Source organism: Larus michahellis, chromosome 15, assembly GCF_964199755.1.
Source record: "Larus michahellis chromosome 15, bLarMic1.1, whole genome shotgun sequence".
Taxonomy (NCBI): domain Eukaryota; kingdom Metazoa; phylum Chordata; class Aves; order Charadriiformes; family Laridae; genus Larus; species Larus michahellis.
Window position 1 is genome coordinate 8,210,784 of NC_133910.1, and position 25,188 is coordinate 8,235,971.

At 41.9% G+C, this 25,188-nt stretch overlaps 3 protein-coding genes across 41 annotated transcripts in view; 2 read left to right on the plus strand and 1 right to left on the minus strand.

Moving 5' to 3' along the window:
• GARNL3 (GTPase activating Rap/RanGAP domain like 3) overlaps window positions 1-3,823 on the plus strand; it is a 53,549-nt gene extending 49,726 nt beyond the window's left edge. For 13 of the 14 annotated variants that reach the window (XM_074608406.1, XM_074608410.1, XM_074608399.1 and 10 more), the window contains 5 exons: window positions 211-329; window positions 767-902; window positions 1,989-2,198; window positions 2,509-2,620; window positions 3,362-3,823. In XM_074608406.1, coding sequence (XP_074464507.1) covers window positions 211-329; window positions 767-902; window positions 1,989-2,198; window positions 2,509-2,620; window positions 3,362-3,518 — 734 coding nt within the window. In that variant the 3' untranslated portion in view covers window positions 3,519-3,823. The remainder of the gene's footprint in view (window positions 1-210; window positions 330-766; window positions 903-1,988; window positions 2,199-2,508; window positions 2,621-3,361) is intronic. The other variant, XR_012590005.1, reaches the window with a different exon arrangement.
• Window positions 1-17,927, minus strand: SLC2A8 (solute carrier family 2 member 8). 12 transcript variants are annotated; one of them, XR_012590006.1, is made up of 12 exons: window positions 17,739-17,927; window positions 17,393-17,552; window positions 16,438-16,644; window positions 14,544-14,643; window positions 14,189-14,400; window positions 13,319-13,462; window positions 12,669-12,777; window positions 11,758-11,931; window positions 11,002-11,147; window positions 10,681-10,838; window positions 7,549-7,607; window positions 6,466-6,705 (listed from the first exon to the last, which is right to left on the minus strand). XR_012590006.1 is itself a non-coding variant. In XM_074608433.1 (11 exons), exons 1-10 carry the CDS (start codon window positions 17,795-17,797, stop codon window positions 10,701-10,703), a joined length of 1,449 nt encoding a protein of 482 aa, XP_074464534.1. In that variant the 5' UTR covers window positions 17,798-17,927; the 3' UTR covers window positions 1-1,866; window positions 10,681-10,700. The 12 variants fall into 12 exon arrangements, 7 of the variants coding, with proteins under 7 accessions (XP_074464534.1, XP_074464533.1, XP_074464532.1 ...); XM_074608433.1 differs by lacking the exons at window positions 6,466-6,705; window positions 7,549-7,607 and adding an exon at window positions 1-1,866; XM_074608432.1 differs by having other exon boundaries at window positions 6,416-7,607.
• Window positions 17,189-25,188, plus strand: part of FBXW2 (F-box and WD repeat domain containing 2) — a 10,910-nt gene continuing 2,910 nt past the window's right edge. The window contains exons 1-8 of one of the 15 annotated variants that reach the window (XM_074608415.1): window positions 18,045-18,355; window positions 18,613-18,705; window positions 19,883-20,392; window positions 22,550-22,591; window positions 22,682-22,744; window positions 23,531-23,664; window positions 24,205-24,291; window positions 24,887-25,056. In XM_074608415.1, the coding sequence (XP_074464516.1) occupies window positions 18,627-18,705; window positions 19,883-20,392; window positions 22,550-22,591; window positions 22,682-22,744; window positions 23,531-23,664; window positions 24,205-24,291; window positions 24,887-25,056 (1,085 nt within the window). In that variant the 5' untranslated portion in view covers window positions 18,045-18,355; window positions 18,613-18,626. Of the gene's footprint in view, window positions 17,531-18,022; window positions 18,449-18,498; window positions 18,706-19,882; window positions 20,393-22,549; window positions 22,745-23,530; window positions 23,665-24,204; window positions 24,292-24,886; window positions 25,057-25,188 lie in introns of those variants that run through there. The other 14 variants (XM_074608423.1, XM_074608411.1, XM_074608420.1 and 11 more) reach the window with 14 other exon arrangements.

Genomic DNA, 25,188 nt, shown 5'->3' on the forward strand with positions numbered 1-25,188 from the left:
CCATTCAGTTTACGTTCTGCCAGGCATGGAGAGTGAAGTTTTCTTCAGGCTTGATGTAGCTCAGTGTCCATCAGTATGTTAGACAACCCTTTTCCTAGGAAAGGGAGATGCCAGAAGAGGTCAGATACTGAAGATCAGTTTTCGTGGAGCATCCAAGAAACATTTACATTAACCATTTTTCCTTGCCAAATAATTTTTGTTTCATTGCAGTCTGTGCTTTTCCTTATATCCTTGCCTTCACTACTGATTCCATTGAGATCCGGTTAGTGGTGAATGGGAACTTAGTCCACACAGCAGTTGTGCCTGAGCTTCAACTTGTAGCATCAAGGGTAAGACACAGGAAAATCTCGTTTGACCATTTCTGTGATATGTTGGGATCTAATTCACATTAAAAGCTGCTGTAGCCAAAAACCAAACAAACCAAAACTGAAGCATATGCTACTTGATCCGTGGTAACTGCTCATCTGTGTGCTCTTAGTTTATGTCAAGTATGTAGAGAATCAGAATTGATCTCACTGTCCGGTATTGCTCACAGTAATGCAGATCTGAGATACATGACTGTTTATGGGGCAAACGCTGTCCTCAACATCATTTGCAGCGTTCCCTCCGCTTACAGTGGATAACCTTTCCATGACCAGCCCTAGTTGACTCCGCAGCAATACAGCAATAATGGCAATAGAACACAGCGGACAAACATTTGAGCTCTTACTCAGAAGATGGTTAAGAAAGTATCGCCGTACTAATGATAAGTTATTTGTCATTTCAGTCAGATATTTATTTTAAAGCTACTGCTGCAGTAAGTGGATCATCTGACAGCAGCTCTAAGGAAAAGAGTTCAAGGAGTTCTCCTCAAACACCGACAGCTTATGAGATGCCAGAATGTCCTCTTTCTTCTCTAGAAGGTAAGATGGTTTCCAGGCAGCTTGAATACTGATCTCTGGTGATTCCACCAGCTGCCACATCTCAGTGCAGCTGATCTTTATTAAGATTAAATTGATTGGGTAAAAGATTTTGAGTTTCTAGCTGAGAATCTGGAAAGTAGAGATTTTCTATTTATCCACAGATATGAAGCACCTGAGCTCTTACCCTGTGGTTTCTCTTCTGATTGCATGGTAACACTGTTTTGGAAGAAATCGTTTTGGTAGGAGGAGAGGAATTAAGCTTCAGTAGCTTGATGAATCTTTGGCAATATGCAGAACAATTTATAAAACTGTGGGCAGATTTAAGATTTCACGTACACTATTCCTTTCATTTAAGAGAAGCTAAACCGCCACTGGATGGTTAAAGCTCTTTTGCAAACCAAAAGTAAGGAGAAGTTCTAGCCTCAGAAGAGTTTGCACAGTCAATTTAGTGTAACATGATCTGTGAACAATCAGTCTATAGGGGAACAATAATGGAAAAACAAGGGAACGTCAGCTAGATAATGCAAGATGTACGTATATCTTCCTCACCTAAATCTGCCGCTGCACTGTGGGCAGAAGGGGAAGGGAGAAAGGAATTGCAGTTTCATTTTTTAAAAGGCAGCGCTGTTTGATGGTTAGTTGTTGGAGTTTTTTCCTGCAAATTAGGAAAATGCGTGGTATTTTATGTCACCTAAGAAGAGGAGCCATAAGTTAAACCCCTTGGGATCCAGGCTCCAATATACTTGTAACATATTAAAATACATGGAGAATATTGCACAGAGTGCAGAGTCCCGGTGTGAGAGTCAGAGTACCAGCCTCGGGACGTGTAAATTTACTTCCTGGTTCCACTGCTCATTCATCACATTGCCAAGAGACAATCTTCTTTTTCTCTCCAAGTCAAATTGCAAGTCTGCACAATGTGGTTGCATTTCTTCCTCCTTCTGGTCTATTTATATTGAAAGATCTGTGGGGCAAAGGAGATCTTTGTTATTTGGGTTAAAAAGCATGCAGCACAATGAATATAACTTTTCTGTCTAACTTTTCATTTGGAAGTATTAAGAAATTATTCTTCCTTCTGTGTTTCAGGTGAAGTTCCATGCAAAAACCTGTACAAAATCCCTCTCAGTAATCTGGTTGGGCGAAGCATTGAGCGGCCTCTGAAGTCACCTTTGGCTCCCAAGGTCATCGCTACTACAACGTCCAGTGGAATTGCCTCTCTTCCAGTTACTCACTCGCTATCCTTATCTCGCATGGAAATTAAAGAAATTGCAAGCAGAACACGTAAAGAGTTGCTGGGTAAGCTCTCCTTGTTCTTCAGTGTACGTATCAATTGCCAAATAGGTAATTTCTACTAATCTTTGGACCGTGCCAGTCAGATTTGTAACATGCAGCCAGTATTCATAAAGAAGTAGTATAAACACACAAATGAAACTGTGAGAAGACATCATTTGCAAATAGTCCAGCCAGCGTCTGATCGCATATAAGGATGACCGTCTGCTAACCCAGGTAGAAACTAGTCAATGGAAACCAGAAACAGATACCTTAACATTTTCATGAATGCTTTATTTTCTCTTGAGAGTATTAAGTCTTTTATTCCTTTATTGAGGCCTCTTGGATGAGCCTATACCCAAGACAGAAAGTGCACAGAAGCAAAAAAAGGTTCCTCGAAGACAGTCAGACCCCAAGCAGGGAGCAGTAAGATCCACTAGTAGTGACAGGTAAATATACTGGCTTTAGAAAACAACCTAAGTTAGACTGTAAAATGTTTTCAGAATTGCTCGTTTTTCAGCCTGTTCGTGTGTACGTATCTCAGTTGGCCTGGGGCTGACTGAGACCTTTGTATACCAATGTGAATTTCATGCCAGCGTGTGTTTTAGAGTATCCGAATACTCTTAAGTACTGAAAGGATTATACCTTTTGCTAAAGACACGTTAATGAGCAAAGTGAGACTAAGTGGGATTTTGTGGGGACGTGCTGCAGTGGAGCCCGTCGTTAGGAACTGGACTGTGCAGCCTCGCTTGCCGTTTTCTTCGCATGCTCTCGTGTTGGTATTTCCAGAATAAATTGTGCAAAGAAACACCGTAGCATTTGTCTGTTTGGCTCTGCTTGCCTGACCCCACTGCCATTCTCTTGTTTTTGCCGATTTCACAATCTGTGTTTGTGTAGAGTAATGGCAGAATTCAGCCAAGATACAGTCGGCTGAGATTAACAAAACGAACAAAAGATCTGCTGCATTGTAAAACCATATTTTATTTATTTCACTATTTGGAAATTATTTGAGCCGGGGGCGTCATTAACATTGCCTTTTGATAATTTTCAGCAGAGTAAAATAGAGAGAAACTCCGTTTTAATGGTGTTCTCTGTCTTTAGGATAACTTGATTGAACCTAGAAATAGCCATTCATCCTACTTGCTCTGAGCTGTGTATTTTTTTAGTAATTTGTGTCTCCCTCTTTGCAGGATAATCTCAAGCTCTTTCGAAAGCTATTCTGAAGGACATCATCTTTCCGCTAGTTCAGATCCCGATACTTTATCAAACAGGGAGGAGAGCATACCATCGAGCTATCCGTTTCAGCTTATTTCTTTATATGATGAAGACATCATTGACTTGAAGTGAAGACAGTCTTAAAACCTTTCTTCCTTACTTCACGTTTTCTTACACCTCTGTGAGCTCTATGGGAATGTCACAAACACTGCTTCTAGTGGTAAAATGTGGCTGGAAGTATTGGTGATTAATCTCTATAGAACCCATGTTGTTCTGGCTAGCTCAGCCTGATTTGGTGACGCTAATATCTTTGACGTAGGTATGTTTTCTTTTCTCAGTTAATGAACCGTTACTTTTCGTGGCATTCTAAGAGTAGGTAATCGATGAGAGATTTAGGCTGAAACTGAAGTAAATAAAACGTATTACTTGTTTCTGAGCTTCTTAAAATTTGAAGTACGTGAATGACATTCAGCTAAGTTAATCACTGTTATTACTATCGTGAGTTGTTTTACAACGGTGTGTGTCGTGTGGGAGGAGGGATTTTATAGCATAAATCACTCCTGGTTTTTCAGTATTTAAAAAAAAAAAAAACAAAAACAAAACCAAAAACAACAAACAAAACAAAACAAAAAGGCTTGCAGGCAAGGTCTTTCCAAACATTGCAGTCTCTCCTTGAAATGATGCCGCTGCGATATGTTCACCGATGAATCAAGGATGTTCTATAAAGATCAGGTAAGATATGAAGATGCTGCTTTCTTTGCTCTGGCCTGTCCACGCACTTTTTTTAAAGAAACTTGAGAACTGTTTTGGCATTAAGAATCCTTGAGCAGAGAGACTTTTTATAAGAAACTTTCAAAATATTCCGTAAGAATTGGAAGTGAAAAAAACAAACCCAACTGTGTTTCTCCATCGACTGGAAAGCTGTTGCAGTAGGGCACCTGCACATTTTGCCATTGCAGGCAGAAGAGCCAACCCCCGCTTTTCTTTGTGGCTACACAGAGATCCCTGTGCAGGCGCCGGCATTAGCCGTTGTCTGCTCTTGCATCAACAGTGTACGTCATTATTCCAGAGAATCACAGTCTTCTACCTGGATCCAGACTGAAATTTCACTGCTAAGAAGCCAGTTTTCTATGATGAAATAGTCATCTTAGATCTTTTTTTTTTATGTTAAGAGACAGGGTTTCATGTTTAAAGCTTGATTATTTCTTTAACCCTTTCCTCTATGCCAAAAATCAATTTTAAACAGTATTTTGGAAGGGTTTTGTTTTGTTTGTGTTTTTCTGTTTGTTTGTTTTGTTTCATGAAAGCGTGATGCTCTGATGATTTTAGCTTTATTAGCAGGTATTTCTTGTTCTATATGTAGAAATATTTCTGTATCCTTGATTTTATTTCGTAATGCCATTCACGTGTCATGGTTTCACTTTCTGTCCAAGCCTGACCATCTGGAGGTGTGTGCCTTTTGCTTCAGTCTGTCTGAATGTAAATCTGTTTTTGCAAAGTATTTTTTGCCCAATTTATTGTATATAATACGCCTAAGAAAAGATGCAAGGAAAGCCTTACCTGAAAGAATAATTTCTTACTCCCAACTGGAGTGGCTGACCAAGGAAAGAAGCAATATTTTCGACAGTAATTAATGTAGGAGCAGCAGCAGTACTAACCAGTGGCTACTATTATTTTAGTATTTTTGCACCCATAGATGTGTGACGGTGAACCTGAATAAGCATTTAAAAGGAAGGGCCAGCTCCAAGTCTTTGCAAGAGCTTGTAATACTTTCTGAGAATGTTGGTTCTAGAGATGGTGTTAATTTACCCTGTCCTATTTATTTGGGCAGCTAAGGTTTAAAAAAATCAATCTGAAAGTATCACGTGGTGCTTATTTTCCTGGAAGTTGTAAACACTTCTGTGGACTTACCGAATGCACTTTAGGGAGCGCTGCTTGCACTCAGCTATTTTCAGAAAGCAAAAGCACCACCTTTTTCCATAAACGGATTTATCGATGCAGTATTTTATTTCAATTATGTGAGCGTGTTGCAAAACTGGAGCTTTAGCTAAAATACAGCTTTAACTGGAAACTTTGCTTTGCACTGTTAGGTTATCAGATTTTAACTGTCTTGCAGATGTTCACTTGTGCTATTCTAGAGGATTTAACGTGACTCAACCCTACCTGAGCAAACACGTATTTAGGTATCCTCAAAGACAAGCCTCAGAGATGGAGCACTAGGGAGATCACGGAGAATGAGGAAAGCTTGACCGCTGGCCGTGATGGTAGTCAGGATGCGTACGGATGTGGCGTTTGCGTGATAACCGAGACTTGATTATAGAAAGGGGGGCCATGAAGTAAGAGTTACTTTCTTTAACCAGAACCACAGCAGTGGCTATAGAGTATTGCCGTAAAGTAAGAGTGTGTGCGTGTGAGAGAACCTTTGCAGCTCTGCCTGTAGTCTCAGCATTGATGGCATCTAGCAAATGCTAACGAACAGCCAAAGGACTCTGTAAGGAGTCCAGAGTAAATTTCATTGCTTAAGCTAGACAAAACCAGATTGGACTAGCTTTGTGGTACTTACCTGGGACAGGATGGCGGTGTAGTTTCAAGAGGGAAGCCCAGCAGCTGCCTCCCCCGCGCCTCCCACCTGAATTTTATGCTATAGCTCAGCTTAATGGGTCAGGTGCAAGCTGTTACGCACGTCACAAGGGGAACTACCAGACCTAATAGACTATTACTCATGTGACAGGGCGGATCTGAACCCTGGAAGAAAATTACCTGTCTTCATTCCTAATGTACGCAGTAAGTGCCTTAACAAGGCTGCAGCTTCTTGAGTCTTTGCTTTTCTAATTAATCAGCGTGCCTTGCAGGGATGTAGGGATAATATTGGAGTTAGCAAAAGAAGTTGGGAGGGATCAGGCAACATTAGTTTGGTTTATATGACACCTAGAGATGGTAGCTGAGGCTTTATGCTCATGTATATGTAGTTTACTACCCACTTACTATGCGAGAGCAGCCCAGAGTGTAGGTAGAGGGCAGAGACCATGGTAATAATGTTCCAATTTTATTTGACATAAGCCACAAGAACCAAATTCTATGAAGGTCTTTATCACATTTATTGTATCAAAAGACAAAATATCCCACAATAATGTGAAATTGCTGGCACAGCTGGACAAATACCCGCTGTACAAGGAGGTGGTTTCTGTGGGCTCTCAACGGTTTCCTCAGAGCGCCGTGAGTTACGTGCCTCTCAGTGTGATGTGTTCGCATCCTCTGAACGACCTTCTAGCCATTGTTTCTGTCAAAATACTGTCTTAGATCCATGCCATTCGGACTGCTAATTAAAATTAAAATAAAAGCCAGCTGGTAGCATCGATGCAGCTCTTGTGCATCATTTATAAAGGGCAAGGTTTTTATACATCTATGCAACTTCTGCTACTTCAGACGGGTGTCAGATGACAAGGCTTGTTGGAAGGTACCGGGCTGGGTGTTCACTCCAGCCTTACAGCCATGTTGTTTCCCTTCTGCGTTGCCTGCACGTGCATGCATCTACGCAGTGAAACTTAGAAAGTAGTGTTAGGCACCAGTTGTAGCCATGTCCACCCTACGCACAACCCATCCGACTTTCACATCTTATGTTAAGACTGCTTTTAGCTTGCATTCTTGGTGTTGGCTGATGATCTCGTGGATGAGAAAAAACATAATCTTTGAATCTACAGCCGTGTAAGATGGGTGGTGTTCTAATAGAGAGGAATACTGAAAGATCTTGCCACAGGTGGATGGAAGAAATTCCTTCCATGAAGGAAGAGTTGTCACCAAGTTGACCACTTGCTGTGGAGCTAAGCGCAACTGAACCGAGTCCAGTCATTCTGGACTCTTCTAACAAAGAAGTTTCTGCAAGAAATGTTTCCTACCCCAGGATGCTGGGTTTGCTGGAGGAGGCAGGGCTTGTAACCCCTTTGGGCTAACGGTATTGTCACCACTGCAGCACTGTGCCTTAGTCTGACTAAATTATAGGAACGTCATTTATTTTGGTGCAAGCATTAGACTGTACAGGCAGTTCATTCAGCATGTACTTGCGCTTCCTTACCAGTATGGGTAACGATCTGGGGATCAGGGAGTAGGGGAGGCTGGAAGGGACCACTGCAGGTCATCTAGCCCAGTACCTGCACCCACGCACCTCCACTCGAAACGGCATCGGCGTCAGGTTGTTCAGTGCCATGTCCTTGCATTTTGTGTCTGTCCAAAATGGGGATGCAACATCAGCTTTCTCCTGCGTTTCCATTACAGCATGCATATGCAAACCATCAGCACAGCTCTGAAGCGTGACTAGGACTCAAGAGTCTGGAGACAACAAGCTAAGTTAATTCCTGCACATGCACATAATACGCAGCTCTTAAGGCTGAGGCTTTGATGAGCCCTTCCCAAGGTCTACAGAGCTTGGGCTTTAGGAACTGTTGCAGACTAACAAATAATTTTTGTCCGGCTCTGTTTTTCTAGAGGCAATGCTGTACACATAAAGTCTATAGATGTTTGAAAGTAACAAAACACATCCTTCTAAGGAGAGAGAAGGACCCTCATGGCAGTTTGAAAGGGCTAGGCGCTACTCAGGGTAGGAGAGATGTGGATTCTAGGTTGGTTGGTTGGTTGGATGGATGGATGGATGGATGGATGGATGCATGGATGGATGGATGCCTTCAGTTTCCTGCTTTGCAAGGAACAAGTCGGGACTGTTCTGATTACAGTCCTTTCCTGGTTTGGGGCTGGTGCGGGGGTTTTGTTTCGGTTGGTTGGGTTGGGTTCTTGGGGGGGTGGTGTTTGGTTTTGCAGAGTTTTTGTTTTTTTTGTTTTTTGTGATACATAACATACAGGACGCAAGTGGCACCTAGAATGAATAGCAGGTTTGCTGTCTGCCTTCATGTGACTTTTTCTATACGTGCACTTGTAATTGATTGGTAGATCCAAATTAAAATATTTTTAATTAAATTTTTTTTGGAGTAGGCCAGTCAACTGAATAAACATTTAAGCAGTTCTTAATAGGGCAGGGGACAGGTACCGCTCACACTAAATGTAACGCTATTTCACGACCAGTTACATATGGTCAAGGTTGCCGCGCCTGACCTTGGCTTTCGGCTGTTCTGTGTACATCTGACCAAGCCGCGGATCGAAGCTTGTGCTTGGTTTCGTAAAGGTGTAGACCCATCACTTGTGCTTGCAGGTGCAGCAGCTTCCCCAGAGCTGTTGGCTTAGTCTGCATTTGAGATATATAATCCTTTGGGTTTGGATTTGGTTTTTAATACATATACATATGTATGTATATACATATATGTGTATAGATTTGTAAATTCGACCACAAGTTTTAAGGGCTTAAAAGTCCTAAGCATATATAGGAATCTAAAGTAATGTGTTCGTACAAGGGGGAGGGGGGAAAGCCCATCTGCGGGTGATAAGGTATTTCAGAATCATTTTTGTGCTGCGTGTGTACGAAAATGAGCACCGTACTATTGCCATTAACAAGCTGATGTCACATGCACAGTGCTTGCTAATTCTGTTAAAGCAGTATTTTTCTCAGATAGGCTTAGCCTGATTTTGTGGGGGAATAAATTATACCCTGAGAACCTAATACTGACCATAGGGGGGAAGCTGCCGTGACAGTACGCGGCACGCATCTGCACTCGCATGCAGGTTAGAAAGTATTTTTATTCTTGCAAGTTGAGCCCCACAACTCCGCCAGCCTGTATGCCGCCCAGCTGCGTCTCTTTGTTGCTGACCTGCAACTGACTGAGTCTTGCTTGCTCTTGGAAACCACGATACTAGCACACGACTTGAAGATAAAATTTAAGAGAGTATTTTCTGCATATTTATTTATAGCTCTATTAGGTATTTATCTGGTTGAATGGAAAAATGTTGCGTCTCTAAAGGTTTATGCAAAAAGTGTTATCAACCTGGAATGTCAATTTTAACTAAGTCTTTGAATGTTAGCAGACTGCTTTGTAATTTAATAGTTGCGTATTGTTAAGACTGTTGCTACATTTGTGATCAAAAATTCTTTATCTACCACTCGTCTTAAATGCCAATGTATTACCGTTGTTTTTAATGTCATGTGATAGTGTGTATGGTTTGTGTTTTAGATGCGACATCCAAACAGAAACAGTCCTATCACAGCTGGAACTGTTTTAAGTGCCATTTATCACCTTTGGGAAGGAGTAACAGATGATTTATTCCTTCGTATGTAATAAACCATAGATTGGACCTCACTTCTTTCTTTTGCACATGCAAAACTAATGGCTTTTCCAAATTTGGTTCATCGGACAAGAAATTAAAAAGACAGGAGCCAGTACATTATTGCAGACAGCTCTGGATTACTGTTTCCATTTGAGTTCTCTAGAAATTTTGTTTCAGAGATGTCATTCGTTCAAGTGCTATATCATGACCTGTGAGATTGGTGTTTGTGTCTTAAGCGTTACCCGTCTTTGACAAGAACTATAATCCAGCACTGGGTTGTGTTTCCAGGCGCCTTCTAGGCTTTCAGAGACCTGCTCCAGTTGGAGATCTTTGCCCCGTAACTTAACACTACACAAGATGACAGTTTTTTTTCCTTTTCTGACTAAGAGTATATGCTCTCTATCACCAAGGCCTTGTAATTGCTTTTCAAAAAGCAAAAAAGCAATGCTCATTTCTGAATTCTAAAATACATTCTCCCCAGAGTTCCAGCCCTTCTTGATTTAAATGCATTCCTAGCCAACTTGACAGCAATAGGAAAAATAACGCCAACTTAATCCTAACGCCCATAAAAGCCCAGCCGTCGTCTGCAGTCGGGACCAAGACTTATTCCATGGTCAGGCATCCTGGAAATCGTAGCAGCAACACAAAGGTAAAGTACTGCCCTGTGAAATAAACATCAGCCAGGCTACATCATTGCTTCACTGTAGCATGTGCCATAAGGAACAGGTAAAGTGCAGCAAGGAAATTTAATTTATTTATTTATTTACAAAATTAGACCTTAATTTACACTGGCCAATATAATTAACATTCTTACTTGGCCATTATAGTCAGTCTGCACCAGGTGAAAAGAACCCAGGAATCTAAGAAAAAGAATATGTCCAAGACCCGCACGAGGGCGATTTACTGCCGGGAGTATGCAGAAGTGTATGCACATCCCCATGGGTATTTTTTTAAAAATGGAATTCATATTTTACAAAATTCATTAAAATCATTTGATAGCAAGTTTAGTAACTCAGATGTCTGCCATGTGATACAGTTAGTTACTTTCAACCATAGCACCATAATTCATGAGACGAAGGTTTCATACCAGTATAAAAAGCCTTGGGCTTAAGGTCTTCTGAAGTAGGTCTCAATTTGTTCCAGGGTCTGTCCTTTTGTTTCAGGAACATAAAAGGCTGTAAAAATTACACTGAGGCAGCAGAAGGCAGAGAAGAGCCAGAACGTGCCATAGGACGTTAAGAAACCCTGAGGGAGAGGAAACAACAAAAACCACATTATTACAGCTCACTACTGTACAACTACAGTTCTGTATTGCCAGAGAAGACTGTGGCTCAAGGCTCCCTCAGGAGCATCTTTAATAAATTTCCCTATTATAAGAAACTTCAGATTGTAAATTTACGATGCTTACTATAAAATCATTAAATTCTTTGGTTATCAAGAAGGCCATAATCCAGTTTGTTAACACACAAGCACCACTCGATATGCCTTTCGCTTTAAGTGGGAAGATTTCAGATATCACCAGCCATGGAACAGGACCCCAGCCAAGGGCAAAACCTGCAATTAACACCAGAAGAGAATAAATGCAATATTAGAGGAAAGACTGAATGATGCCCAGATTAGCCACGTGAGGGGGATGCAGTTTTCCCTCTACAGATTCTTGGATGATGCTAGTAAAACAGTACCTCTACCAGAAGGAAAGAGAACAAGCTATTTTAGGGCAGCATGATGAACGCTAGTGCATTTTACATCAAATTCATTACAAGGATATTCTTAACAAGCAGAACTTCTTGCCACAAAGTCTCTGAAGTGGTAAGCTTAAAAACTGACCTTGTTTCTAACTGCTGCTGCTTTGTACCATCACAGAATTTAGTGTGGCTCAGACATTAACAAAGACTGTTTTGTCCATGACTGTAGAGCAGTTTACTCTGAGCAATTACTACTTATTAGCACAAGGAGGTACAAATTCATTTTCCAGGGAACTAGATTAACCAAGTTGCTAGCTCTGTCACCAGGGTTGTGAATGCTCAGCTCAGCTTTGCTTTAGACACTGAAAAGGTCTTTCATTTCCATTCATCAATAATGTGAAAACAAAGAACAAAATTGTCATGTTTATCAGAAAGTCTGAGTTTTGCGTAATGGCTACTTAGAAGTCTGTTCCACTTACCAGCAACAAAGAGCCCTAGGCTCACTACTGCAAGCCAGGATATGCTGCTTTCTGCTCCTGGGGATGCTGAGTTTAGAGTGAACCATACATCAGGATTCGATGAGTTGTTTCCATCTGGAAGGATGATTTTAAAGTAAAGCCCAAACAACGCAGTACTGAGAGCCATGATTACCCCTGAAAAATAACCAATAACCAAGTTGTCACTGGTTGCCACTTGGGTATTCTTCTGAGAGGCAGAACGTAGTTGGTCAGCGAAATATAAGACACGGTGGCCCTCGCAGAAGTGTTTCTTAAAAGATACTGTTCTTGGAAATAAACACTGGCCTTGATGAGCGAAAGATGCTAGATGAGCACTCTAAACACTAGCCAAGCAAGAGAGTCTTGACAGCAGTCATTACTACTGAGCATGCAGCACAACAACTGAAGCAAACAGAATTAGTTTTCTTTAGCACCTTTACTCGTAAAGTTAATTCTTTGAACTATAGTCTTTGTATAAGTAAACACCACAATGCGCCATGAAAGCAGCAGTAGCCACAGATAAATTACTTGAAATAGCCACGTGTTGGCAACTTGGGCATGAGAATGCATCGTAACGCTGACTCTCACTAAGCAGAAAAATCACAGTAGTAAGAACTGTCTCAGCGACACAGCTATTTCAAAATAAAAACTGGCCCAGTAAGAAGACAAAAAGATAGCCATATGTCGTTTCAAGGGGTTCTACAATGTATATATAACATGATAATTTCCTCTTATGAGTTTAAGTCTATAGTTGTACCAAATTATAAATATAAAGCAGACCACTTCAAAAATGCATAAATTGCAATACTTAATTGCCCCAACAGTTAAGACACTTTTTGGTACTATATATAGTAAATTTTCTTACTGAAAAAAAAATCAGTAACGTGTTTTACCAGATACGTAAAGCAGCACTTTTCGTCCAGTTTTATCTATGATAATTGCAGCCAGAGCAGTGAAACACACTTGTATGGAACCCACAACAACAGAAGCCATTCTGCTATCCTGAAATAAAGTAAGAGATAGGGAGAATTTGCTCTTTGAGGCTCATAAGAGGATCACTTGTCAAGCGTTACAAATGCAGTTGTTTCTTGAATCCAAAAGAAGACCAACTATGCCACAGAAATCAGTAGTGCAAGGAGACAACATACTGGTCTCTTAAACAACTTTGAAATAAGCCACAGCTACTCCCTAGAGTTTCACTTTTTCTGAAACACTACATTTGCTACTCTAATAAAAAAAAAAGATTTATATAGGAAGATGACTATAGTAAGAATTTCTATCAGTATCGAAGTTTCAGACCAGCAAAACACAACACACTTCCCCTCAAAAAACCCCAGAACATTCAGGTATGCCAGAGTAACGCAGTCAAGAGGGTATCTAGAAACCAAACCAAAATAGCCCACTAAAGCCCAAACCCTGTTACTTATGACACAGGCAGGGATCATTATCAAGTCAGTTTGTTATGTGTTTCAGACTTAATACAATACTAACTAAGCTGAAACTATTATAGACGCTTTTCAGTTTGGAAACACGCACCAATTACCTTGAAGTTTGCATCTTCAAAGATGGTTTCTGCATAAAACATAACTGCATTAATGCCTGTTGCTTGCTGGAAGAACATCAGAGCCACACCAATAAGAAGCGGCCTGTAGATTGAGGGGTTCTTAAATTCAGAGAGGTTCAGTCCCTGTTAAAAAGATGAAGCAACAATTTGGTGAAAAATGTAATCGCTTAAAGAACAAAACCATCACCAACACAAAGCCTCCTCAGAACATTTCAATCTGTTCAGACTGTGAGTTTCCCACCCCGGCCTTTTGCAAAACTAAGTGCCTTAGCAGTAAAAATGTTTACAGTTGAAGATATCTGAGAAATCAAAAAAAAGCTTTTTCCCCCTTTTCTCAGATTCTAGAGACAGAAATTGACAGTAGAGAAAGTTAACATGAATGCATCTGCAGTTTGCAGAAACTGAACTTCAGTGGTTAGACCTGCTTATTTCAGCACACATCTCACAAGGGACTAAATGACGCTTTTAGAGACGCAAGAGAAAATGCATTCATACAACACAAACAATATGAAATTGGTGTTAGATGTGTTGAACAACCCTGCTAAATTGCTAAATAAAGCAAAAAACTAGATAGCTATCATTTAATTAACAAGATCATGAGCCCAACTGCTCATATACACTGATGGCAGCCAACGGCGACAGCAGCTGCAGCCAAAAAGTAGAGGAAGAAGATTCAAAGAATCTCACTCTCTTCTTGAGTATCATTTGTAGGAGGGAACAGGTTTGGACCACCATTTGTAAAAAAGGTTATTAACTAAGCTTTGGTAAAACCCTTTTAATTACACTACATGCTTTCAGATGTTATCTCCATACAAGAGGTTTTTTAAGAGTAAACGAGATTCTCATCACCTCCTCCTGAACACTAGCTTCAATCTGCCCACATTCCCAGGCATGGTCCGCGTGTGGTCCCCGCAAGAAGCACAAAGCAGCTATGGCTTCTGAGCGTTTGCTCTGATTCAGCAGAAATCTCGGTGTTTCAGGCATGAAGGACATGAACAATAGCATTATGCAGGGTGGAAAAGAACACAACACTGCCAGCCAGCGCCATTTTAGTGTTATTCCTGGATAACAAAAAGGAAAGAAAGAGGACTATAAACATCTATTAGTTGTACAAACAAATTAACGTTTACTTTCATTCTTCAGTGTAGTTCTTTCATTACCTGTATTAACTCTTTTTTGTAACCTACAGCCCTAACCCCAATACCTGCAACATAGGCTCCCAGTATGCCAGTCACCACCATCAACTGAACGCAAGAGCCAAGCATACCACGGACTTTAGGATGAGACACTTCAGAAATGTACACCTACAACACAGGGAGAAAACATCTAATAATTACCTCTATCCAGTTTTGGATCAAGGACTTGATGAGTAATTCATTTCTGAAAAAAACCCACGGATGTACTTCCTAGTAACTACCTTCCTTTAAAATAGCCTCAGTACAACGGAATAAGCAGAAAAGAGCCATCTCAGAAGTGTGTACCGGCATTATGAAAAACCCTGGGAAAAAGGGAGGAACCTAAGCCAGAGGAACGTTGATGCAGTATCGGTATCCCAAAGGTGAATAAACTCGCGTTAGTGAGAGCTTCTTTTGTTAGCCGTATTCAAAAAGAAACGCATCATCCCAAAGCAGTCTGGAGCTGGGAATGGTCTGTGCATAAACACACAGCCCAGGCCACATACAAAACTATTCACATGGAACGTTTGAAGTATTTAATTCGACGTAAAGAGTGCAAATTTTTTCATTCTCCACGAAGTTCAAAACTGACAGCTCATCTTAATACAGACTATATGAACAGCATCACACCTCAACCAACATTTGGGATCAACTCAAACTTTCCAGCTATTTTTTAATATATTGACCCCAAGTCAACAGCTACAGTTTAGCTGTATACGTAAAAAAGAAATCCCTTGTATTTATACATACAATTCTTTCTAATGTCACAGTTCTTACTTTTTCTAGAAGGAAAATAAATAATCCTTATTTCAAGAATAATTTAGAGCTACAAAAACTTGGTATTCCATACGACACCCTCCTCCCTCATCACTGCAGTCACATCGATCTTTTACTGTCGGCTGTGGGTTGAGGCCTTTTCATATGGGAACGCGGAGCTCAGCTCCGCGAAACGACGAGAAAGCAGTCACTGGTAAAGCAGACAGAATTCCTCCAAAGAATTACCACAACAGACTAAGCAACCAAGCTTCCAACAACAGAGAATGCTGTACAAGATTATAATTTAGATCCTACCACACTGAATCTTTTTTAGATTTTATTTTTATAACCATCTAGACTGATAAAGAATGAGCATTCGTCCCACACTTAATTACGAGTGCTTCTTACCCTTTTATTTTTAGTTTGCATCTCACTTCAAAAGCTAGAAATGCTGGGACTGCCAGAAAAGAAACAAACTTCAATTCTAGATGGTTTATTTCACACTATTACCTGTTCAGCTAGATCCAAAAGGTCAAATAATACCAGAAAAGACAGACGACAACAACAGAACGAATTATCTCAACTTCCCTATTGCACATATATTCCTGAAGGCATGGGAAAAGTTAATATTCAGAAGATAACAGTTAAATGGAATCAGAAGGCACTATCTGGCGTTACTCCAGGACGAGTGAACAGCCATAGTTTATTTGCAAAACCAAGAAGTTTGGTGAAATTTAAGACTATTAGAAGCAGTTAGAAGCAGGAAAAAAAACCCACCAAAACTAACTGTCCCCTAATGTTATATATGAGGAATTTGAAGAGAGATAAAAATTACTAGACTACAGTAGAACATACACAGAAGCAATCAAATAAGAGACTAATAATCTGAAAGATCACATCACTGTATCAGGGATGCACAGCACAGAAGTGCCACCAGAAGAAACAAAATTTGTTTTATTTAGATTTTCTTCATGATTAAAAGCAAGCAAAATATAATTCTATAAAAAATAGTTTCTTCTAAATCCACAAACTGCCTCGGCTACAGTTATTCGGTTACTTCACTCAAGCCACCTGTAATACTGCTATGGAAAAAGAAACAAAACCCCCCACAAACAAACAAAACAGCAACGACATACGCACACCCCCCCAGAAAAACGTCTTACTTACTGGAGCAACAAGTGAAGTAATTCCAGTGGCTAAGCCTGTCGACAGTCGTCCAAAATAAAGCATCCATACATTCTGAGCAGATATAATAACTATATATCCAAAAACATATGGTATTGAGCACAGCATTAGACTCAGCTTTCTCCCAACTTTATCCACAATGTAGCCTCCTAGTATTCCTCCAGCAGCAGCTCCTAATGTTACTACTGACTTCAAAAAACAAGTGGGGAAAAAAAAAACATATATATAAATAAATACAAACATAAATAACAGACAGCAATTTCTTTTAAAATCTTGAGAAGTAGCAGCTTCTACAAAAATGTGCAAGAGTATGCAGGTGTTTTGAAAATCAAAAGAAACATTCACTTCTTAATCATAACATAGTCTTGTGCACTACTTGCCACAACTGAACTGCAAGTAATTTTCATGTTACATACAAAGATCTTTCAATGAAGGAAAAAAAAAAAAAAAGCAGCAGTAACTGTTTCTTAATGTCTACAAAGCTGTCCAGTCACAAACGGGCCTTTCAAACTGTTTTAAAGCCCTGAAGAATTTGTTATCTTGACTAAACTGAAGTCCAGCCTGCATCCAAAAGGCACGTATTCCTCCTGTTGATGGATTGTGCTAATTTGTTAAAAAGTTTCTTTTCTGTGGTCCTTTAACAGGTTCAACAGAGAAACACAAGAATGGTTAGAAGACATTTTAGCACCAAAAATAATAGGGGCATTTATTAGTACATGCTAACGGAGTTTTCAGAGCATAACAGCACTGCTACTCAGGAAAAAACTGAATCAATCACTGAGTTTAAAAAAAAACAAACAAACTGGATTTCATTATTAGGATCTGCATTTACGTTCATTCTCAAGAGGAGTCAGACCTCATCATGTAAGCAGCATCCTCTTGGACCTACGCTTTCAAGGGAAATCACAAAATTGCTGTGCATCACGCAGAGACCTACCCCAAACCACGAGGCCTGACTGCCGTCCAATCTCAATTTAGGATCGTCGATTTTCCTCAACTCTGGAATAACAGGCGAGCTATAGCCCAGCACGAAGCCAAAGCTGAGCGGTCCCAGGACAGCGGCGAACGCGGCCAGGTACAGCTTCGTGTTCTGCACTCTGACAGAAGAGCCCGGCAAGGATCACGCCGCCCCCACCTCCCGCTTCCGGCCCCAGCCCCGGCCCCTCACCAGGGCCGGTAACGCTGGGCCGGGCCCGGCCCGGAGCTCGCCGCGGCCGGGCTCCGGGGCAGTCAGCGCTGCCCCCGAGCCCGACAGAGCGGCGGGTCGCGGCGCCCGCGCTCACCTCGGGCAGGAGTCGGAGGCGGGGTAACCCAGCAGGCAGCGGGACTCCTCCGCAGCCATGCCCGGCCTGCGGAGCCCTCAGCGCGGTCGGCCCCGGCCGCCGCTCCACAGGCAGGCGCCACGAGCCGCGCGCCCGGCCGCGCCTCCCTCCCGGGCTGTGCGGGCAGCGGCAGCGGGGCGGGCCGCAGGGCAGGGCCGGGCCGCGGCGGCCCCCGAGCGCGGTGCCCCGAGACTCCGAGCCGGACGGAAGCAGCGGGAGCGCGGCGGCGAGAGCGATGACGTCTAGGGCGTGCGCCGGAAGCCGCCTGGCCGCGGAGAGCCGCGGGTCCCGGGGAGTGCCTTCCCCCGGTGCCGGCCGGTTCGCCCGGCGCAGGGGCCGCGGCGCAGGCTCGCCCCGCCACTCCTCTCCCGCGCCGGAGGCGCCCAGTCCCGCCCGAGCGCGGCCTTCTGCCGCGGGTGCCCACAGGCTGCCGTGCGGGCCGCGGAAGCGCCGGGAGCCTGTCCCGCTGTGGGAGCCATGGCCGCAGGGAAGCCCCGGCCCGCGCCGGGTTCCGGGGGGCCGCGCCAGCCGCGGCGGCTGCCCGCCGAAGGACGCTCCGCGCCGGGCCGCTACCTGAGGTGAGCGCCGCGGCCCGCGGGACTCGGGCGAGCGGCGTCGGCAGCAGCGGCGCTGGAGGTCTGCAGCCCTCGCCGTGGTTGTTGCGTGCGGAGGTACATGGGAGCGGGCGGGGAGCGGAGGGGCCTCGCTGGATGACACCCAGAAGAGTCCCCCGTGCTCAGAGCACCGGTTCCGGGGCCTCGCAGCAGCCCTTGATTTCAGTATTCGTGTCTAGAATACAACAGTGCCTTAGAGCTCACCTATTTTCTGTTCGTAGGGAGCCTGTTAGAAATGTGTGTTTGTTTTAAAGAGAACACATGCCTGTTAGAACAGCAAATATATTCTCTGCCATATGTGCTGAGGAAAGCTGGTAAGTGCTGTCAGCAGTAACAGTTACTGTATGAACTTGTGACTTGGTAGGAGCAGCTGTTTCTGTGCGTTTGACACCCAGTACCTTCTTGTGTTCTTAGCAACAGTTGCATGCCATGTGCAGCCTTTCACAGTGAAGACTGTACGTTTCTGTACTACTACGCTGTGTTAAGAGGTGTACTTTAAGTTCTTACTCTAGGAAGGTAAAATGTAGAATTGACTCCCACTCAGATTCCTCAATTCTTTGGGTTTGGGAGCTTCTGTGAGTTAAATTCAGCCAGTTGTCTAATGAAGGGAATTAGATCTTCTAGAGAAAACAAATAATTATGGCTTTTTAACTGTCTGACCGATGTTTATCTTGTTAATCGCTTGTCCAAGCTTATTCCTTCCATCCAAGGAACTTGCGATGCCTCAGGATAGTATAAATGCATACAGATCGCATAGCTCAGCAGGTGGTATTCAATTTCACAGTTAGTTCTTTTCTTTGGAAATAAAATGAAAAAAATAGGAAAAAACCCCAGGGATTAAAAAAAAAACCAAAACCCACAAGTGTTTAGGTCAAAGCAGCGCAAACATGGCAAAACTGAAACTAGGCCAGTACTATCTACAGTCGTTACACGAGCCCAAAAGCAAGATGGCTAACATATCCTTCAAAACAGTTTTTCAGACATCTCTCTATATCTTCTTTAAAAAAACCTACAGTTGCCTGCTTTGTGTTTAAAATAGTTCAGGACACAGGTATGAATAAGTTCTGTCAGTAACTAGCATATCACTCTGCTTATATGCTTTGGTTTCTTCCCTTTATCAGTATAATCCATGAATAAACTGTAAGATAGTGTTTATTTGCTATAAGAGGTTTAAAACTTAAACTAACCCTTACCTTATTGGATTCAGAATTTGAAAGTCTTAACCTAAACCAAGAGAGATGTTAACGTTCGTAATGAATGCTAACGTTCACTAGCTCCATACAATTCACTTCTAAGCCTCACGCGGGACAAATGGTAGTTCAAAGTGCATGCACGTTCTTAGTCCTAACCGAATGAATATTTTAAAATGCATTTGGTCACTTCAGTCTGTGTGTTAACATGCCATTTGGAATACTGATGTACCAGTAATAAAGATGTGATGCTTACCTTGTTTTCTGAACAGAACTAATACAGTATTTTGATGTATCACAGGTAAATTTTTCCATAACCTTATGGAGAAAAAGGACTTTGAAGCATGGCTTGATAACATTTCTATTACATTTCTTTCTCTGACGGACTTGCAGAAAAATGAAACTCTGGATCACCTGATTAGCTTGAGTGGAGCAGTCCAGCTCAGGCACCTCTCCAATAATCTAGAGATTCTCCTCAAGAGGGACTTCCTCAAACTTCTTCCATTGGAACTTAGTTTTTATCTGTTAAAATGGCTTGATCCTCAGACCTTACTCACATGTTGCCTCGTCTCTAAGCAGTGGAATAAGGTTATAAGTGCCTGTACAGAGGTGTGGCAGACTGCATGTAAGAATTTGGGTTGGCAAATAGATGACTCTGTTCAGGATCCTCTGCACTGGAAGAAGGTTTACCTAAAGGCTATTTTAAGGATGAAGCAACTGAAGGACCACGAAGCCTTTGAGACATCCTCTTTAATTGGACACAGTGCCAGAGTATATGCACTTTACTATAAAGATGGACTTCTGTGTACAGGTAGGAAGGACAGAAAACTTGGAGTCTTACAGTTCTTTTCTTTTCCTGCCCCCACGTCCCATATGATTAATGACATTTTGCTTTTCCTTTACCAGAAAGATTATTGTCATAGTGCTAATGCAGTTTAAGATGATTCAAAATGACTTTTTTTTTTTTTTTCAATTCCTGAAACACCTGGCACACTAATAAACTTATTAATCACTTTAATAGGAAAACAAGGAGACCAACTTTTTTGTTGGTTAAAAAAAACAGGTCAAAAAAAAGCAGGTATCATGCTTCAGATGAGTAAGCCCATTTGAGAAGTACAGATATGTTAGTTATCCTCTTAGAGGGTACCTTCCAGTTAAAGGGACCTTGTTTGGGTTATATGATCACTGCAGTCTCCCAAGGTGTGGCAGGAAAAGTCTGCTTCCTTCAGACAAGACACGGTTCTCTGATGCAGTCTGTAAGCACTTTGAGTTCTTAACGTGGTACAAGTGCTTATATGAAGACCTGTAAACTAGATTTAACCTTGCTACTAGTCTGACTTGCACAGTGTAATGATAATTTAGCTTCCTCCCTGAAGACTGCAGAATTTCAGTTTGAACTTAAAACTACAGGCAGAACAAATGTGAAACCTTAAGCATGAAAGAATAGTAACAGAACTGCTGTCAGAGCGTATCGCAAGGATTTCCCAATCACTTGAGACGACAGTGCTATAGAATAAGTTGGGAATACTGGCTAAGTACCGTCACGTTTGTTGGTACATTAAGATGGTTACTAGGAACCAACAGCTACTCGGCAGGGCATGTAAATACGCAGCAAGCAGCATTCTCAACACTTGGTGAAAAGCGGCACACTTCTGTGCTGAAACCACCAGGAGAAACAACAGGTGTAAGGGCCCGGGGTTTTATTCTGTTCTCCAAAGCCAGCAGTCTGGACTTACTGTTGTGAGTTTAAAATACAAAAGAAACTTTGAGGAGGGAAAGGAAACTGGCAGGTGATGGATCCTCGTATTCATCTGTCTTTTGAGAATTGGTGGACTCCCTTCCTACCTGAAACAAACTAAAGCTTGCAGTATAGTCAGCGGCTCTGCAAACCTGAGAGTGATGTATCATGTAAAACTTCCATGCGCCTGTTTCAGTAGCCACTCTCGGTCAGAGGCAGTGCTGGAATCTGTGGAAGGTGCTAAAATAGTGCGAGGAAAACGGAAGGCCAGACATGTAGTAGCTTAATTAACATGAAAACAAGAGGCTTTACTGTATTGCTGAGACTTAAAATTAGAGCTTATTCCCCATTCAAAAAGCTCGAAAATACTATTTAATGAGAAAAAGTTCAACAAAGGGAAATGCAAAGCCCTGCACCTGGGGAGGAACAACTGCATGGCACCAGTAGATGCTGGGGGCCACCCAGCTGGAAAGCAGCTTGGCAGAAAAGGACCCAAGTGTCCTGGTGGACACCAAGTTGAACATGAGCCACCAACATGCCCTTGCTGCAAAGAAGGCTAACGGTATCCTGGGCTGCTTTAGGAGGAATGTTGCCAGTAGGTTGAGGGAGGTGCTCCTTCACCTCCACTCAGCACTGGTGAGGCCACACCTGGAATACTGTGTCCAGTTCTGGGCTTCTCAGTACAGGAGAGACATGGGCACACTGGAGAGTCCAGCGAGGGCCATGAAGATGATGAAGGGACTGGAGCATCTCTCATATGAAGAAAGGCTGAGAGAGCTGGGACTTCTTATCCTAAAGAAGAGAGGGCTCAGGAAGGATCTTATCAGTGTACGTAAATACCTGAAGAGAGGGTGCAAAGAAGATGGAGCCAGGCTCTTTTCAGAGGTGCCCAGTGATGGGACAAGAGGCAGTAGACACAAACTGAAACACGGGAGGTTCCCTCTAAAGCACATCTTTACTGTGAGAGTAATTGAACACAGGTTGCCCAGGGAAATTGTGGAGTGTCCGTTCTTGGACATATTCAAAAGCCATCTGGTCATGGTCCTGGGCAACCAGCTCTAGGTGGCCCTGCTTGAGTAGAGGGGTTGGAAGAGTTGACCTCCAGAGGTGCCTTCCAACCATAACCATTCTGTGATTCCATGAAAATACTGTAAGACAAACATGCAAGACCAGTAAAAGATTGGAAATATTTACTCTTTGCTTCCAGTTACCTGTTCTTTTCTATTCTAGGATCAGATGACTTGTCTGCAAAACTGTGGGATGTAAGCACAGGTCAGTGCATATATGGTATCCAGACACACACTTGTGCTGCAGTGAAGTTTGATGAACAAAAGCTTGTAACAGGATCTTTTGATAACACAGTAGCCTGTTGGGAATGGAGCTCTGGGGCAAAGACACAGCATTTTAGAGGACATACTGGTGCAGGTACGTTGGATTTTTCAATTTGTAATTTCACCAGTCACATAACGTACATCATCATCAAACAAACTATAAGTTAGCTTTTTGCACGATAGCTTTTTTTTTTTTTAGGCTCTGTCCCAAGTCACCTTTTGGGGTGGTGGTGGGGGAAGCAGCCAGACATATCTACATCTCTGCCCTTGAATAAGGCCAAAACTTAGCCATGCAGTGTTTTGCAGTTGCATGGAAATAATACTAAATGCCACGGTTATTCACTACTTCTGAGTCTACCAGCAAGACGCAGACTCTAGGGAGGAGGGAGCACATGGCAACAGCAGTTCTTTGTATCCCTAGACTGGAGATGGGCTTACAGCAAAGACCACAGCAGGACCTGGGAGTCTGTGTTTGCATTTCCCTCATAATTAACTTCTCTGTCCTCTACTGCAAAATATCCTTAACTCAGGTGTCGGTCTGCTCCCCTGTGAGTAATGAGATGTACCACATGTACTAATCCTGCTGGAATTGACTTACTAGAACTCTTAAAATAGGAACTAGCTTAAGTTACACTTTGCCATAATCCAACCATAAAGGAACCGCTGATGTGCATGCTCTTAAATTGGACAAAAATCAGTAATTTTGCAATGTAATTTTAGGAATCGAGAGCAACAAGTCACGTATACAGTTCAAGATCAACAGTTAAAGCTGTAGTAGCATATGATTTTAGAGGCTCTATGAGCTAGTTAGTGTCTCACTTACAGAAAAACGCTTGCATACAGACTGGTATCCCTTATTTAGTACCCTCTCTGCTTGTAGTTTTTAGTGTGGATTACAATGATGAACTTGATATTCTGGTCAGTGGCTCGGCAGACTTCACTGTGAAAGTATGGGCCTTATCAACAGGAACGTGCCTGAATACCCTTACTGGACACACAGAATGGGTCACTAAGGTGGGAATATTGATTTTTAATTAATCTTGCAAAACATTTCAGCAGAAAAAATACTTCAGCTATAATTAAACCTTTCAGACCATCGAAGATATTGCTATTCCAAAGCAGCTGCTGTAATATTAGGAATTGGTGTTTGATTCAAAGACTAAATAAAAACAATGGTTCTGAAAGAAAGATACTTGTAAAATTATGTAGAAAAACTAATGATCTTGATAACCAAAATCTGAGCATGAAAGGTGTTCTCAGGTCAATTGAGAAAATATTTGAGAAAACTCAAAAGAAAAATACAATCTGAGTATTTCAGAACTTGGAAGCTGGGAGGGGTGATTCCAGAGGTGAAGTATGTAAGTTTACTTATTAATACAGGGAGTTGTCACTAGCAGGAACAAGAAAAGTGTAGTTTCCCTTCAGTTGCTAAAAGTATTTGTATTGCCTGTACACAAGCGTATAGTGTACAGGTTGCTAATGAAGTTAAAAGTGCAAATGAAAATGTGGCTATTTAACAGCATCAACATAAATCATGACATCCTTCAATTACAGGTAGTTTTGCAGAAGTGCAAAGTCAAATCTCTTATGCATAGTCCTGGAGATTACATTCTTCTAAGTGCAGATAAGTATGAAATCAAGGTATGTAGCATCTATCATACATGTATCATTTCAGTACCCAGGGAAATAAAATGCTCGAGTGCTTTGCTGAAGTTTACAAATAATATAAGACTTTATTTTCTTCCATATTCCCCGCTTGTAGAGTTGTGGACAAGACATGCGACTCTTTGGAAGCTAACTTTTCAGTGCTTTCCTTCATGTTTTGATTTAAATAATATCTCTACATGAACGGTAATGCAAGAAGTGCGTGCTTTCAGTGCATGCCTAATGTGCTAACCTGGCTGCAAGTACTGTTACTGTTGGGGACTTCTGGGTTGAAGAGTTCTGTAAATAGTTTGTGGCTATGGAATAACTGAAATATTGCTACATTTCTGTCCAATTGGATGGTTGATTTTTCGCACGCATTTTCACTGGGATTTTTGTAGGCTAGAAACCACACGTACCGCAACAATACTGTAAGACAAGTCACTTACAGAACTGATGTTCCTACCTAAATTTCTGAAAAAACATGGACACATTTACTTGGTGCTTAAAGAGGGACTGTGAGGCTTGCTCTGTTTGCGTAACGGTTTATAATGTGAATGTTTTATGGTCTTAAACTGTATTTTAATTGTAGATTTGGCCTATTGGAAGGGAAATAAACTGCAAGTGCTTAAAAACACTCTCGGTTTCTGAAGATCGCAGCATCTCCCTACAGCCCAGACTGCACTTTGATGGTAAATACATCGTGTGCAGTTCAGCCCTAGGATTATACCAGTGGGACTTTGCCAGCTATGACATTCTCAGGTAAATCTTTCAGTTTAAGACTCAAGTCTTCTTTAAATAAATAAGAAGTAGAACGTACTAGTTTTAATAACTTACTTTAGATGTAGGCTAAAAGAATCCTGATAAAAATTCTGTAAACATGTTACTATACAC